Source organism: Pipistrellus hanaki (genome assembly GCF_964339955.1).
Source record: "Pipistrellus hanaki genome assembly, chromosome: 18".
NCBI lineage: Eukaryota > Metazoa > Chordata > Mammalia > Chiroptera > Vespertilionidae > Pipistrellus > Pipistrellus hanaki.
The window spans coordinates 22743702-22759332 of NC_140520.1; the positions used below are offsets into that span (position 1 = coordinate 22743702).

The 15631-nt window shown below is 41.1% G+C and overlaps 1 protein-coding gene across 1 annotated transcript in view; it reads right to left on the reverse strand.

Moving 5' to 3' along the window:
• Positions 1-15631, reverse strand: part of COLGALT2 (collagen beta(1-O)galactosyltransferase 2) — a 77302-nt gene that overhangs the window by 24494 nt on the left and 37177 nt on the right. The window contains exons 2-5 of the mRNA XM_084866593.1: positions 8592-8702; positions 5484-5601; positions 4428-4562; positions 103-307 (exon numbers count right to left, since the gene is read on the reverse strand). Coding sequence (XP_084722719.1) covers positions 103-307; positions 4428-4562; positions 5484-5601; positions 8592-8702 — 569 coding nt within the window. The remainder of the gene's footprint in view (positions 1-102; positions 308-4427; positions 4563-5483; positions 5602-8591; positions 8703-15631) is intronic.

Sequence of the window (15631 nt, forward strand, 5' to 3'; positions counted from 1 at the left end):
TAACACTACCTGCCGAGGACGCCCATTTTCTTACCAACAAAACTAAGAGGCTGGTTATTTGCAGTGTCTCCCTATGGGTGGTGCCACCAATACCAACAGTACCTGCTTGCCTGCTGGAGAAGGCGAAGACGATGATGTCATCGAAGGTCCAGGTGTAGTCCTGGTGCGGGGGATAGAACATCAGCCTGTCAGCGGCTTCCTTCCTGAGGTCGATCAGGAATGTGGAGTGGACCATGGGGACAGGAAAGCAGCCCAGCCTCTTCCATTCTCTGATCTGAAGGTAGTCTGGGGTCCGTTTATAGAAGCCCTGGGAAAGAGCAAGCATGGAGGCTGAGTTCTCTGACATGAGACTTCATCTTTCCTGCTCATCTGCTAGCTGATTCCTTCTAAGCCAGCACCCGTGAAGAAGTCCACAAGCAAAGTCACTGTCATTCTTTTTATCTTGGCCTAAGAATTTGGATTGAGCTCAAGAATTGCTATATACATATTAAACAATACTATAAGGGTCCTATTAACAAATAATTTTGGTTTCAGCATATCTCTTGATTTAATAATTTCGTAAAAGTACATTTTATGTTGGCTTATGATTAAAGCATGAGTATGAAGAGGTGACAAAGTCAAGCAATGAAGGTGTCTGCCGGCCTGGGTTCAAATCCCACCTCTGCTACTTACTGTCTGCAGGGATTGGTCACAGTACTCAACCTAGTTCCTCATCTGTAAAACAGAAATGATGGCCCTATCCACACCACGAGGATGCCTTAAAAATTGTTTATAATAGTGTTGGCACCGAGAAAGCATCACTGGCTGTTATTAAAATTGCTACATTACACTGGTTAATATTTTTAACTCAACATGCAGTAATGAGACCTAGAAATAGGGTCTTCTTCCTATGAAGCTACTTACTCAATATTCTGGGGAGCTGTCACTGCTCAAAAGAATTCCCCTTTGGAAAGTTCCTTGTGGGCAAGCACATAGGACAACCAATCCATTTACTTTGTGGTCCCATTTTCTGTTGTGATGTCAGGGCCCACACATTGGGTAATACAGCCTCTTTCACACCTCAGGCAATCCCTTTAGTGTCTAGACGTGTGTTCCAGCTGAGCTAACCCTAACCCTGACCACGTAGCAAGCCTGAAGCAATGCAAGTTGAAACTTAGAGGATATGAGGCTTACAGTGACTTTAACCCTAGTCCAGCTGTTGGATCTCAGCCCACGTTTGATCAGTTTCTTCTCACTGAGTGTAGAATGGATCACAAGTACTAAGGTCTATGAAGATACTCTGAAAACTGTGATTCATTATTGGAAGTATTATCAGTAGTATAATTTTTTTTATTAGCTTTTAAGGATCACTTAATATCCTTAAGTTAGAACATGGGTTCTCTTAATACTTGAACTTGAAAACATTTTCCCGAAGGGATAAAGGGATTGCTGGTCTTTTTTTTTTTTTTTTTTTAAATAAATTTCTTTATTGATTAAGGTATCACATATTTGTCCTCAACCCCCATTCCAATCCCCCACCCCACCCCCACTCATGCCCCCCTATTGTCCTCGACCACTGGTTAGGCTCATATGTATACACATAAATCCTTTGGTGGATCTCTCCCTTTTATCCCCACCCTCCCTCTGAGGTCTGACAGGCTGATCCATGGCTCCTTATCTCTGGGTCTGTTCTTGTTCATCAGTCTATGTTGTTCACCATTTCCCCTAGATGAGTGAGATCATGTCCTACTAGAAATACACTTATAAGAATAAAAAATGAGAGAAGCAATAATAGTTATGATGAAAGGCATATGAATCAGTCTGTAGAAAGTTTCTTTCTGGTCCAGCAATTCTTTTGAGACCCAATTTCAATGTCAAACAGTTACTTATGTGGACATGTCAGCAATGATATTTCAGTTCTGGATGGTGGGCAAATGGTGATAATGCTGGTCTTTAAGCATGCATGTCAAATATAAAGTTCTAGACAACTCAGGCACAATATTCTCGGAATGAGAAGCTTGGAAATTTCGTGATGATGATGAATCCCTGAATATCTTGGGGGCAGGGAGGAAGGGAGCAGAGAGAGTTAATATGCCTCCTGCACACAGGCAGAGGTGAAAATTGTGTCTTTTTCCGCCCACAAAGATTGAATGTTGTTGGTAATAATTCCTGTTCACCGGCCAGACAACACCACCAGGGCCGCTCTGTTTTGGATGCTCTGGAGACCAGGCCCTGCCTTAAGCATGTGACATCTTTGACTGCCCTAGCAGAAGCCTGCTGGGGATGGCAGCCAAGAGTAGGGGGGCAAAAATTAGAATTGCCCCTAACGTGTTAAAATGTTTACTTAAAAAAATCCTCACCTGAGAATATGGTTATTGATTTTAAAGTGAGAGGAAGGGAAGGAGGGAGGGAGAAAAAACATCCACGTGAAAAACATCGATCGGTTGCCTCCCACATGCACTCTGACCAGGGGATCCAACCCATAACCTAGGTATGTGCCCTGACTGGAAATCGAACCCCAAACCATTTTGGAGTATAGGATTATGCTCCAACTGAGTCACACTAGTGGGGGCCAGGTTTTTTTACTCTAACTGTGCAAAAAAAAAGTGAGCAATTTCTCCTATTTGCTTTTCATAATGAAAGCAAATAAGAAGATAATTAAAACCTGGAGGCTGAAGTCCCTAGAATAATCCACCCTTTTTGCTGATGTCAAAGCATAACTCATTAAAAACAACCGAGTGATTCTGCCATGTGAAAACACTGCAGATCGTTAACTACGAGTGTGTGAATTCAAATGCACCCAAAGAGCGTTCCAGACCAAGAACGGAATGACTCGTACAAATATGAACTTAATGCTTCCCTAAAAGAGATGTGGATAATATCGTGCATTCAAAACCTCTTGGGACTGCGGGAAATACTGTAACGAAAGAGGAATGCCTCGTGCAGGAGTGTGCTAGAGCCACTGACTGTTATGTTTTCAGGAACTGTGCAAGCCAGCTGACATGTTGATAGCTGTAAAAATAAAAATCAAGTTAATGCCCACCATCTAACAGAACCACAGATGTCAGCTCTGCATACTTTCAATAATTATCTCATCAAGTAGCTACACGGCAATTTACTTAACCTTTCCCTTAGCTTAAACAACGTTTAAGTAGTCTGCGTGGTAGGAGTAACTCACACCATGAAACCTGGCAAATGTTACCCATCAGGATTTTCCTCCCACAGAGAGCCAGTTATTAAACATTTATCATTTGGCCCCAAACCAAACAAAATATGAAAGAGGGACTCACAATTTTAGCCCTTTGGGCCTGAGACCACATTTAACACATACATATTTTTTCCTTAAGCACGTCTTTATTCTATTTTGACATATATGACCTTGATCAGTTTATCTCCCACATTTATTAACTAAAGAGTAAAAATATAACCAGCCACAAGCATTCGCTGTAACAGATCTCTAGACTTTAAAGACTTTACAGTGGAAAAGAGAGGTGATGGAAATAAAAGGATTCTGTTTTTAACATGAATTTTGTAAAAACAAGCTACCATAGCAGTTCTAATTATTGGATCTCTTTAGAAATAAATTTGGCAACATATATCAAAGGTCATACAAATATTTATACTCTTTGACTAAGTAATTCCACTTCTAAGAAGCTATCCTAGAGAAATAATACTAAATACAAAAAAATTATATTAATCATGACGGTCCTTATAATAATTAAAAGTTGCAAACAACTTAAATGTTTTTAAACTAAGAGAAAGGTTAAGTTGCACTATAGCCACTTGATATAGTTATTAAGGACATGCAAACTGTTATCGATGATGTTAGAGTGGTGGGAATTAACATGATATTTTTACCTTTTTTAATTTTAAAAATTTTCTATAGTATTCTTAGGATAGTGTTAATGACAAAAACAAAAACCCCTATTAAAATTTAAAAAAAAAAATCTCTGAGTTAGAAAGAAACAAAGTACAAATTCCAGCAAGCTTTATTGGTTCATGTAAGCTTCTAAAGCTAAAGTCATTAGAATATTTTCTTCATAATTCATTAACTCAGAAGCACTCACTGGGTTGTGGCATTGGGCCTGGATTTTCCTGAAAATGCTTGGTCTGAAATGGCATGCATCTTTCAAAGGAGGAAATGAGAAAAAGGTTAATAGGTCTTAACTATTGGTGACTGTAGCTGCCATGTTAAAACTCTTAGCTTTAACTCAGTGGTCGGCAAACTCATTAGTCAACAGAGCCAAATATCAACAGTAGAATGACTGAAATTTCTTTTGAGGGCCAAATTTTTTAAACAACTTCTTCTAACGCAACTTCTTCAAAATAGACTTGCCCAGGCTGTGGTATTTTGTGGAAGAGCCACACTCAAGGGGCCAAAGAGCCGCATGTGGCTTGCGAGCTGCAGTTTGCAGGCCACGGCTTTAACTCATTAGCCAAAGACTTGCCTGAGGTGTGATTCCGCACCAGAAATTAGAGTACAGGCCCCGAGACTCCAGCATGGGGGCCACGATGGTTTTGTTCTCGGCAATCAGTAGACTGAGGGTCTGTGGGTTAGTCAGGAAGTTGTCCACATCTATGAACTAGGAAAAGGAAAAGATCAAATCAGATGAAAAGGTACTTGTCATGGGTTCAGGAGCAACCCAACATCTCCGGAGAATCGCAGGGGCTGGCTCATGAGATATAGAACCAAGTTATCTATGTTCCCCTTAGGGAAACTCATTGCAACAGGATGGCTTTCATTCAGACTAAATACACTTAGTCTAACTTCTACACGTTCAGCTCTGCAAAAGGCACCAGCAATGAATTGGTGTTACCATGCTGGGGACCCACGCAATCAGGACCCAACCCACAATACTCAAAAGGGAAGTGGGAACTGTAGATGCTTAAGAAGCTGTCTTTCCAGTGGAGAGAGGTTCATGGAGGACGAGGATGGAACACAATATTGATTCCTGATCATCAAGTCCAGCACGTTCTGGACCAGCTCAAAGTTCTAACGGAAGTGATGGAACCTCTTCATGGAGAGAAATTCACCACCAGAGCCCAGAATCATGGGGAGCAGCTAGGAATCCAAGAAAGAGATGCCATTTCCCCAAGTCACTCAGGAGCGAAGGGGAATGGTGTTTCAGAGCTATTGTTTTGAATCTCTTGTTATATAATTAATTTAATTTCTCTGAAAAGTTATTAAGACTATATTATTTTTACCTACATCTCCCATGAGCTACAAACATTTGGGTGTTTATGCCTGTTCTATGAAAGAGAGTGAATAATTCAAGAGCTTGTTTGCTTACAGAAAATGCATCAGCGAAGTGGGTCTGAGATGAAATCCAGGTATCTCAATATTAAATTCCCAACATTTCCTCTGGGCCTTCATTAAAAAGTGGAGAAAGTAGGGCCTAAACATAAGACTGTTTTTACTTGATCCCACAGTCCTAGTTTTTCGGACAACTGATCTGGACATATTCTAGATAACAGTTGCCAAGAAATCAAACATCTCATTTTACCAGAATGTAGTCTGACCATTTTTCCCTCGCAGTTCGAAGAGCTGCCTGTCGTAGTTTCATCACGTGGGCAAACCGGGAGGCAGGCCAGTGCTTTGGACCGATTTCGTCAGGATAAGACCTAAAATAAGAATAAGTAGTAGTAGTAGTACCTTTAATTATTGCATGCCTATATATTCCAGGCACTATGTAGAAACATTTAATCTACCACTCACCTCGCTTGAAGTAGATACTATTATTGTTAGTATCATCCCCACATACACATAAAGTAGGGGTGTCGAACTCAATCAGAGAAGGGGCCAAAATCTAAAATCCAGCCTAAATCGCGGGCCGAATGGTTTACTGAACAGTCATAAACTGACAATGTCATAAACTGACAGCGGAGTGCAGTGATGACAGCACGGTGCGGGCCACATTGCAAGGCCTGGCGGGCTGGATTTGGCCTGCGGGCCTTGTGTTTGACACAAGTGACATAAAGAAACTGGAGCAAGGAGAGAGCAAGTAACTTCTGCTTACCGCACACAAGAATCTTTATACGAAATAGTTCAGTTGGTTCTAAAGGGAACCCACGGAGTCCCTCCTAGCTAAGTAGAATTGTCTCTGAGTATCCGAGAAGTATTGGTTTCCCGTGGTTACCAAAATCTGTGGGTGCTCAAGTCCCCTCTATAAAATGGTGAAGCATTTGCATATAACCTGGACACATCCTCCTGTAAATTTTGAATCATCTCTAAAGATTATTTTTGAATACACAGAACAATATAAATGCTATGTAAATAGTCGTTATCCTTTGTTGTTTAGGGAATAATGACTAGAAAAAGTCTGTACATGATCAGCATAGATACATTGTAGGTCGCAGTACACACACAGTAGTAATTTTTTCCTGAATACTTTTGATATACCATTAGTTGAACTGCAGATATGGAACCCACCAACTGTATTGCTAGTCTCCCCATTTCACAGAAGAGGAAATTGGTGTAGAGTGGTTTAAGCCATTTGCTTAGTGCCGTGTAGTTAATAAAGGGCACAGTCAGGATTTAAACCCAGGCATAACCCCAAAGCTCATGCTCCTAGATACTTCTTAGAATACATCTTGCCATCAGGTACATTTGAAAATTTGTAGCATAAAAATATGAATTTCCCAAGGGAAAGAAAGGTTTAATTTACTTGGGCAAGTCTCAGTAAAGGATGCCACAGAAGCCAACACAAGGATGTGTCCCGGGTGAAAGAAGCTCATGGAGCGGATGCATAGTCCTTGGGATCTCCATCAGCATCCTCAGAAAGGCCAGCTCCAGACTCTCGCATGGCCACATAGGCCGATGGGTGCTGTACCCTCCAGAACCCTTCTAAAAACTCCAAATTGGCATGGGCATTGATATCGCCATAGTGGCCCAAACTGGCCACCACTTCAAGTTCTTAGAGCTGTGCTGGTAGTACATGAGCCTTGGTGAATGAAAAACCACAAAAACTTTACAAGTAGAATGAGTAAAACTATTTATGCACAGGAATCCTCTGGGTTGACTTCCCCTATTATTGCTTCAACAAAAAGCAGTACAATTCCTGTTTTTCTGAATATATCACCCTCCTCCCAAACACCTCTCCTAATATTTTTCACACTGACCTTGGCATATAATATCAGAAACTGGCTAATATAATAATCAGAAACTGGCTATAGAGAAAATTACCAGGATGCAAGGTAGGAACATAAAGTCTTTCAGGGCCATTCGAATTATGCCAAATTCCATTATAAGGGACTCCAAAAAGAATTTTGGAGTTTGTTCAAGAATTTTTATAGTGTTCCCATTTTGTAGTTAAATGTTGCTTGATATATGGACCCCAAGCTTGGATTTGAGAAATGTACATACATGTATACACAAACAAAAAAGGATTATATCCAGAGAGACTAGAAGAACAAACATTTGTTCTGGAATGGCACTTATAATACAAATTTGGCTTTCAGTAAATGACTTATCCTGGGCAAAAATTCAGGCAACTCAATTCATTCTACTTGTACAATTCCATAAGCTGGAATTGTAGTAGCCTTGGGAATATGTACAATAGTAATATATTTACTCATTCACTCATTTGTTCATCCAACAAGTTTTAATTTTGTGCCTGCCAAAAACTGCATTGAGGGTAATATAATTTGTGTACTTTAGCTCCTGACAAAGAACTGGGAAACTTGGAAAAATGCATAGATTACATAGTTTATGTTCGTTAAGTGTACAGTTGTGTCAGAAAGGATGATGGAGAAAATAAGCAACACACGTGTTGAGGGAGACAGAGCTCTGTAACTGGAATGACTGGCAACAGCTTTGGGTAGGAGGTGAGATTTGGGATAAGAGTTGGTTATAAAGAAAGAAGGGTTTCCTAGGAGAACAAACCTGCACCAGCAAACGCTTGGGGTTGGAAATAAAAGAAACATTCTAGATAAAGCAGGCATTTTTTTTGGGGGGGGGAGGGCGGGAATCAGGAAATGTGGGTGTATAGGTTTAAGAGTCACTGGAGTTTTCTTAACAGAAAAACTAACCCACATCATTAGTATTTTAGATATTGTAGATTGATTTGATAGCACGGTATGTAGAATGACTTGAAAATGGACGTACCTAAGAAATTGGTCTGGTTAAGATTAGAAATAACCCAAATGCCCATCAGTAAGAGACTGATTATGTGACTATGGTATTTCCATACAATGCATACTCTGCAGTCATAACGATAACAAAGAAGCTACTTAACTATAGAAAGGCTTACCAGGATATGGTAAGTGAAAAAGCAAGGTGTATATAAAAAGTATACAAACTTTTCACCATGACCCCTCAAGTGTAAAAGGTTTATACTCAAAATGTGAATAAATATTATCACTCTTTTAAAACATAGACCGCCATGGTGGTTTTCTGTGAACTCATGAGAACCGGAACTTAGCTGGGACCTGCTGGAGTAAAGAGGAAGGGAGAAAGATGAACATCCGCCAGAGGAAGAAACTTCCTAGAGATGCAGATGAAAAACAAAGAAAGGCCACAAGTGCCTCCAAGGCTAGAAGCCTGGATGGCTGGAGAACTGGTTAAGGGAGGAAGGGTCCGTAGTGAGTTCACAGAATGTCCTCTTGCTACTTACTCAGGCTCACCCATGGGCCTCCATTCCACGTAGTGATAGAGCCTCTGGACATTTTTCAGCCACTCCCTGAGGATTTCTGTTGTGTTATCCACATTGTGGTCAGTGGCCGCCCTGCACGAGAGAAAGCACAACAGAGGTCAGTTACGCCATGCAAAGGAAGAGGAGGGGATCCAAAAGACCCCAGATTAAGTGACAGGAGAATGACCAGTTCTAAAAGCTGGACATACGAAAACAATCCCCACACAGTCCCGATGGAACAATACATTTCTAAGGAGAGAGATACCGCTTCAAATCACCCTGTGTCATTAGATCCTTAAACAAGGCTTGGCTGACAGCAGCGTAAGTAGTTGTACTATTATAAAACAGTATATGCACGAAAATGAATTAAGATACAGTGAGTTCATTACTCTTCTTGGAAATCTTCCTATAAGCTTTAATTCTCATGTATCCAAGATACAAACTCTGCCTTTTAACTTCACGAACAATTACCCTTCATTTAAGCAGTAATTCAGCTGCATTTTCACTTCAAGTTCACTTGCAAGGCCACAACAAAATTTATAGCCAGTGCTTCTTTAATCCCAAGCAGCAGAAGGGAAGGCCACAATAACAGTTTCCACAATAAAGTTCAAATCTAAGGTACCTTCACAGATCCATTTTGGATTAACTTCGCTTATTCAAAAAAGAGTACCATCAAAAGTCTTCAAATAATGCATGCAAAGTTTCTGTTTCTGTTCTACCTTGAAATGTGTGAACAAACTGATCCATTTAACTAGTCTATTCAAAATAGCTTAATTAGTCTATTCAAACAAAAGTATTTTCATATTATATCACAAAGCAAACTCATACTGTGTATCAGATACACATCTAAAACAAAGTCTGGACTGGTAGAAATTAAGAGATATACCAGTCTTGGAAAAGAAAGAGAGAAAGCAGGGTTTATAATCATGACATCAAATAATGCAGAATTTAGGTAAAAAAATTAAGCATAATAATTATAATTTTATTTTTAAAAATATATTTTATTGATATTTTACAGAGAGGAAGGGAGAGGGATAGCTAGAAACATCTATGAGAGAGAAACACCCCCCACTGGGGATGTGCCCGCAACCAAGGTACATGCCCTTAACCAGAATCGAACCTGGGACCTTTCAGTCGCAGGCTGACGCTCTATCCACTGAGCAAAACCAGTTTTAGCGATAATTATAATTTTAAAGGATATAATTCACATCAGAGATATAACAAATGTGGATATGTTTGTACCTTGATATAGTACAGGGGCTGGCAAAGATTTTTCTTTAAGAGCTACAACATAAATATTTAGGTTTGCAGGCCAAATACTCTGTGCCAGCTACTTCCTCTGCCATTGTAGCAGTAGAGCAATCATAAACACACAAAAAGGAATGAGCATTCTAGTATGCCAACCAAAACTTTATTTACAAAAGCAGGCAGCTAGTCTGCAGGCTATAGTTTATGAAATCCTGATATAGTGGAAAGTATAGAAATTGCAAGGAATTCTCTTTCGGTGGAAGACGGTGCAAATGGGAATAAAGTTAATACACTGAGAGGATCTGTAGGAAACATTAAAGAGACTCTATTGTCTTCTCACATGCACCTGGAACAGTCACAAAAATTGATCAACAATTATATGACAAAGAAATACGATAATATTGAAATAATATCAACAGCATTCTCTGGTCACAGTGCAATAAAACTAAAGATTAGCAATAAAATAAAAACCAAAAGCATTCCATTAAAAAAGTCCCTATTAAACAACTATTGAGTAAAATAATAAATACAAATAAATTTCAGAACTTATAAAAATGAATAATGAAAATACTATATATATATAAAAATTTTGGGAGACAATTATGAGAAAATGGTAGCTTTATCTCCTTAACTCAATCTAAACAAAGAAGTTGAATTCCTACTCAAAAAAGCTAGAGAAATAACAAGAAAACAGACAAGCATAAAGAAATAAATAATAAAGATAAAGCAGGAAGTCACAAGACAGAAAACAGAAAAAGAATAGAAGTAAATAAATAAAAGTGCTGAAAAATTTTTAAGGAAAAAAAAAATTAACAAAAGACAACCACTAGTTAACCTAATCAAGAAACACAAATAAGAAATGACAAGGATAGGGGATTGTGATTGAGATGGAAGGACATTTTTAAATCATAAGCAATTACTTTGTACACATCAATGAAAACTAAAATTTAAAACTAGATATAATGGGAGATTTCCTAGGAAGATGCATGTTAGCACAACTGAATCCAGTAGAAATATAAAACTTGAACAGAACAATTTCAATGAAGAAAGAAAGATAGAAAAACAGCAATTCTAGGGCCAAATGGTTTCCCAAGGGAATTTTACCAGATATCTTAACAGACTAGATAACTCCAAAGCTATGTGGCTTGTTTTCCAGAGCATGGGGGTGGAGGTGGAGGATTGGGAGGGAATCCAAGTTCTTTTAATAAGTCAGGTACTATTGATATCTAAACTTAATGAAGATACCCCCCCACCACCACAACTATAGACCAATATGTTTCAACGAATATGCTGCAAAAATCCTAAATAAAGTATTAGTAAACAGAATCCAGCATCATATTAAGGAAATATTATATAGCATGTCCTAAGATTGTTCAATGTAAAGAAAATCCATTAATATAATTCACTATACTAATAGACCTGAAGAAAAATCTTATGATTATCTCTATAAATGCTTGAAAGATCTTTATCAAAATGGAGCATCTATCCCTGCTTTTTAAAAATCATACTGTATAATTTTATTGAGCAATGTCATCTCAATATATTAAATTTAAAATACCATACTAAATCAAATTTCAAAGGAAAGGAGGAAGAGAGGGAGGGAGGGAGGGAGGGAGGGAGGGAGGGAGGGAGGCAGGGAGGGAAGGAGGGAGGGAGGGAGGGAGGGAGGGAAGAAAAGAGGAAAGGAGGAAGGAAGAAGAAAGTAAGACCAGGAAAGAAAGAATTATGGGAAGAAAGAGATGTCTGAGATTCATAAAAGGGATTAAAAGTGCTTAGATTTTACTGGCAATTCAGCAGGTTCCTCTCCTTCCGGGAGAGAAAGCCATGGGCATTATCAGCAGTGGTCATTCCCTGGGAGCAAGGCCTTGATAAGAGCAGATGAAGAGCCAATAAAGAGATGGCAATTTCAGTAAATAGGACTTTGTTCAACCCAATCCACAATGGCTTTCCCTCTTTCTACTTGAGCTTTGGGAAGTCACTGCAGCTCCAAAAGTAATAAATGAAAATCTTTAATAGCATATTCAGGAATGTTCAAGAAAAAAGATTTGTTAAGCAAAGCATAGTGGAACCCAACGCTACACAGGGGATAGATTTCTGTAAAACACCAAGTAACTTGAAACAGATATGGAATTCAAGTCACACGTAAGTCGTAAAGGATAAAAAAAAAAAAATGGGATAAGAGGTGTGTGACTATATTTGGAAAATCTTATTTTGTAAGATGGATATTTGAACTAAAGCCAGTCTTACTAAAAACCAAGGCTAACGCACCTAGTTCCAAGGCTTTCCTGGGAATCAGACTAGAACCAGCTCCTCTTTTCAGAACAAGGTCTGAGAGGGCGGAAGACCCACAGGCCCGCCTGGCATCCCACCAGCTGGAGGGGGAGAGCGGTGTGTGTGCGGCTGATGGTGCCGAGGGACATCGGGGGAGCCCCTTAGTCGAAGATGGGGTGATCCAAGGAGGTGGGAAAGTGGGAGAGAAATCAGAGGGCTCCGAGCTCCATCTGATTTTCAATTGGGCTGAGATGTGCACGGCAGCGAGAGTCACATGCACTGTGACATGTGACGACATGCCACTGATGTCCAGCGAAACAGCCATGAAGGGCACTGAGAGAGTCGGGTCAATGGTCTTCCAGTATGAAGGCTGACCAGGGAAATTCCTGGAACTGGGAAATCAGCTCTAACGCACGTTATGCTTCACTCACAATATTACGAGCATGTGAAAACAAAACAAAAAATACCTTGACTTCAAGGTCAGCCAAATGTTAGGAGAATTCTATATGATTCCCAAATCACTTATCAGCAGTGTAGGAGCATTTATACAGCATCTCTTTCTTTCCTTGATTATTGTCTCTCCATTACCCGGGACTTACATGCTCTCTGCCCTCGGTACACATGGATGCATTTCCTAAGCATTGGAACCAAGTTGGCCTCATAGTCCGAAATTTATTTTCCTGGCATACACACTAGACAACTTCAAACTCTAAGTATCCACTACTGACAAACCTCCTTCGATATTAGTTGCTTGGAGTAGGCAAAGATAAGTTTGTCTAATTCAAAACAGAAGCATAGATGTTAAAGACTCTTTTTATTGAGTTGAAAAATGTTCCTTTATAGAACTTCCCGGAATTAGTAAGATTCCCTTTGTTCTCGGGCTTCTTGGGAAAAGAAGAGGCCTCCTGGCTGTGGCTGGAGGCCCATCCACATTGCTCTTTGATGTGCAGGGCCAGCCCCTGTCCCAGAGGAAGGGCAGCGCTGGCCGCACCTGCCCACCGAGGAAGGCCTGCCCTCTGCCCTCCCCACTCCCTGCCCTGCCGTCCCAGCAAAGGCAGATCAACCAAAACCCAGCAGACAGTTCTCACTGCTGCCTGTATCCCTGACACAAATGTGTTTCTGTTCAAATACATAATCATGAAAGCATGCAAGACTCTGGTCCATTCAGAGAATTGGAGAGAGAGATAGCAGAGGCCCAGATGCGAACTCCCTGGAGGAAGCTTGAGGCTTCAGTTAAAGGCTCCGTTTCCAGCGCCCTGGAAAAGCATGCGGCCTCCCGGTATCTGTCCTGCTGCGAGCCTTCATGAGCACTGGGCGCAAAACACTGTGAGGCTGAGATGGATTTTTCCATCGAGCCGGGAAGTGGAGGACACGGAATATGTGAACCACTCGCTCAGAAGCCCGGGCATCGCTTCCATCACCTGGAAGCTCCTTCCAGGCCCGTGGGAAGTGAGCGCTGTCTCAGGTCAGCCATCCTCCTCCCTGGCAGACCAGGAAGGGCACCGGGGAGGGAACAGGCATGGCTAAAGGATTCCCTGAAGGAAACAAATGATGGGAAGAGACATCGGCCACGGTGATCTGCAAGTGATTGCCAGTCCTAGTCAAACCAGAAACCCACTGTTGGAGCACATAGGCATGCACTGGCTGGAGGAGGTTCTTGGGAGTCCAAGACCGTTCAATCTTTGCCTCAGTTCCCCAACTGGAGTCAAGTCATATTTAAATAAACAACTCCCTCCCTCTCTCTTCCCCTGGTCTCTCTGGCTCAGAATAGGATGGTAAGGACAGCTCAGCTCTTGAGCCTGCCAGTCCTCATACAATTCCTTTTCTTTGAAGACCATGTTGGAAGTTTGACTTCCCTTGATCTCTTAAGGAGCCTCAGGACCTGCCATCACTAAAAGATCTCTCCCCTCCACATCTAGGAGAGCTGTGGCCCTGATTCGGCTGTGGTGCTTGCAGTCGGTCCCCTCTCTGTCCACCAGTCTCACTGGCTTCCTTTGGAGCTAGTACCTGAAATGGAAGAGCTGGTAGAAACAGGTGCAAAATCCAGCTGGCCTCAGAGGGAAGTCTAGGCCATTTCTCGTCGTCATGCTGCCCATCTACTTTCTCTCTGCTTCTGCTTCTTCTTCCACTTCTCTAGCTCTGCATGTCAGCAAAAGCCCGTTCGTCTCAGGTTCAAAGTAAAATTAGGACAGAAAAACACACACCAACCACACACACAATCAATAGAATGTGCATGGATCTCCTTGGCTGAGTTCCCTGGCCAACAGGTGCATTGTCACTGTTACAGGGAAAAGCAAGAACTCCTAGAGCAGACCAGTGAATAAATGTGTCTGCAGGATGATAGAGCTTTCCCTCTTTGGCTGTGCCCACCACGCTCCAAAATGAGTGGAGATTTCTCTGGTAATATCGGAATACCCTGACATTTCTCCATTTTCCAGGACAGCTTTCATTCCTCAGTCTTGGCTCTTAAATTAATAGGCAACTTGAAATAATTAGTGCTGACTCATTTATTTTTACAAGGCGTACTAAGGTGTGAGGGCTAAACGCACATTGGTAATTGTAGGGCCATGGGAGCCATATACACACATGGGCCAGTTCTCCCAGCCGGTGGAACAGAGATATTGAAGAAACGGTACTCTTGATCACGTCCATCTGCGCTAACCCTCGGGGAATGTTCTCAGCCTCCCTGCCACCCCAGAAAGTCTAGATTTCTGACACTACAGAGCATCAGGACTGCCATCGGTGGGCAGGATGGAGGCAACACTGTGATCTTTGCTGCCTCAAGTATCTTCCAGAGGCTCAAGGGAAGAGTGGTGAGATGAACAACAAAATTAGTCACCACCTGGACTCATACCATAGCTAGTGAATTGGCAAAAATGAATTTTCCAACTCGAGACTTCAAAGACTGTCCTCTTAACTGTCTCTTGTTTTCATTCAGTAAGGAAGGCTCATTGGTGTAGATGTAGAAAGTAAAGAGCTCCACCTTCAAATAAAACTCCACATTTGGAAGCAACTAGTAAAACCTATTTCATCAAGTCCCACCACTTCTGTTTCTGTCCTCAGGGCAGCCTCACCAGCAGCTGTGCTGCCAACAGGAAGAGAGATACTTGGCCACTTGGCAATATATGATGATGGGTTCTTGCTTCTTGGGAATGGTATAGAGCTGTTTAAGATCTAGAATCCATCTGCTGGGTGGGAAGTTGATATGGATATGTTTAAGGATACAAATACGGACTGTGGAGGCCAGGGATTTCTCCCCAAAACAGCCTTTTCCTAAGTCCTACCAAGTCCATTAGTAGCAATTCTTCCCAATGAATGAAGAAATCTGGAAAACTTACTTCTCATGAACCCTCCTTACCAATAAAATAAATGTTTATACGCTCTCAACATCCCTCCTTGGTTCGTCCTGCTTAATCCCAGAAACAATCACAGACTTCACACACCCAAAGGTTGGGTAAGAGTGATATAAAAAGAAATGTGATTCTGGAAAGGCAGCCAAACAA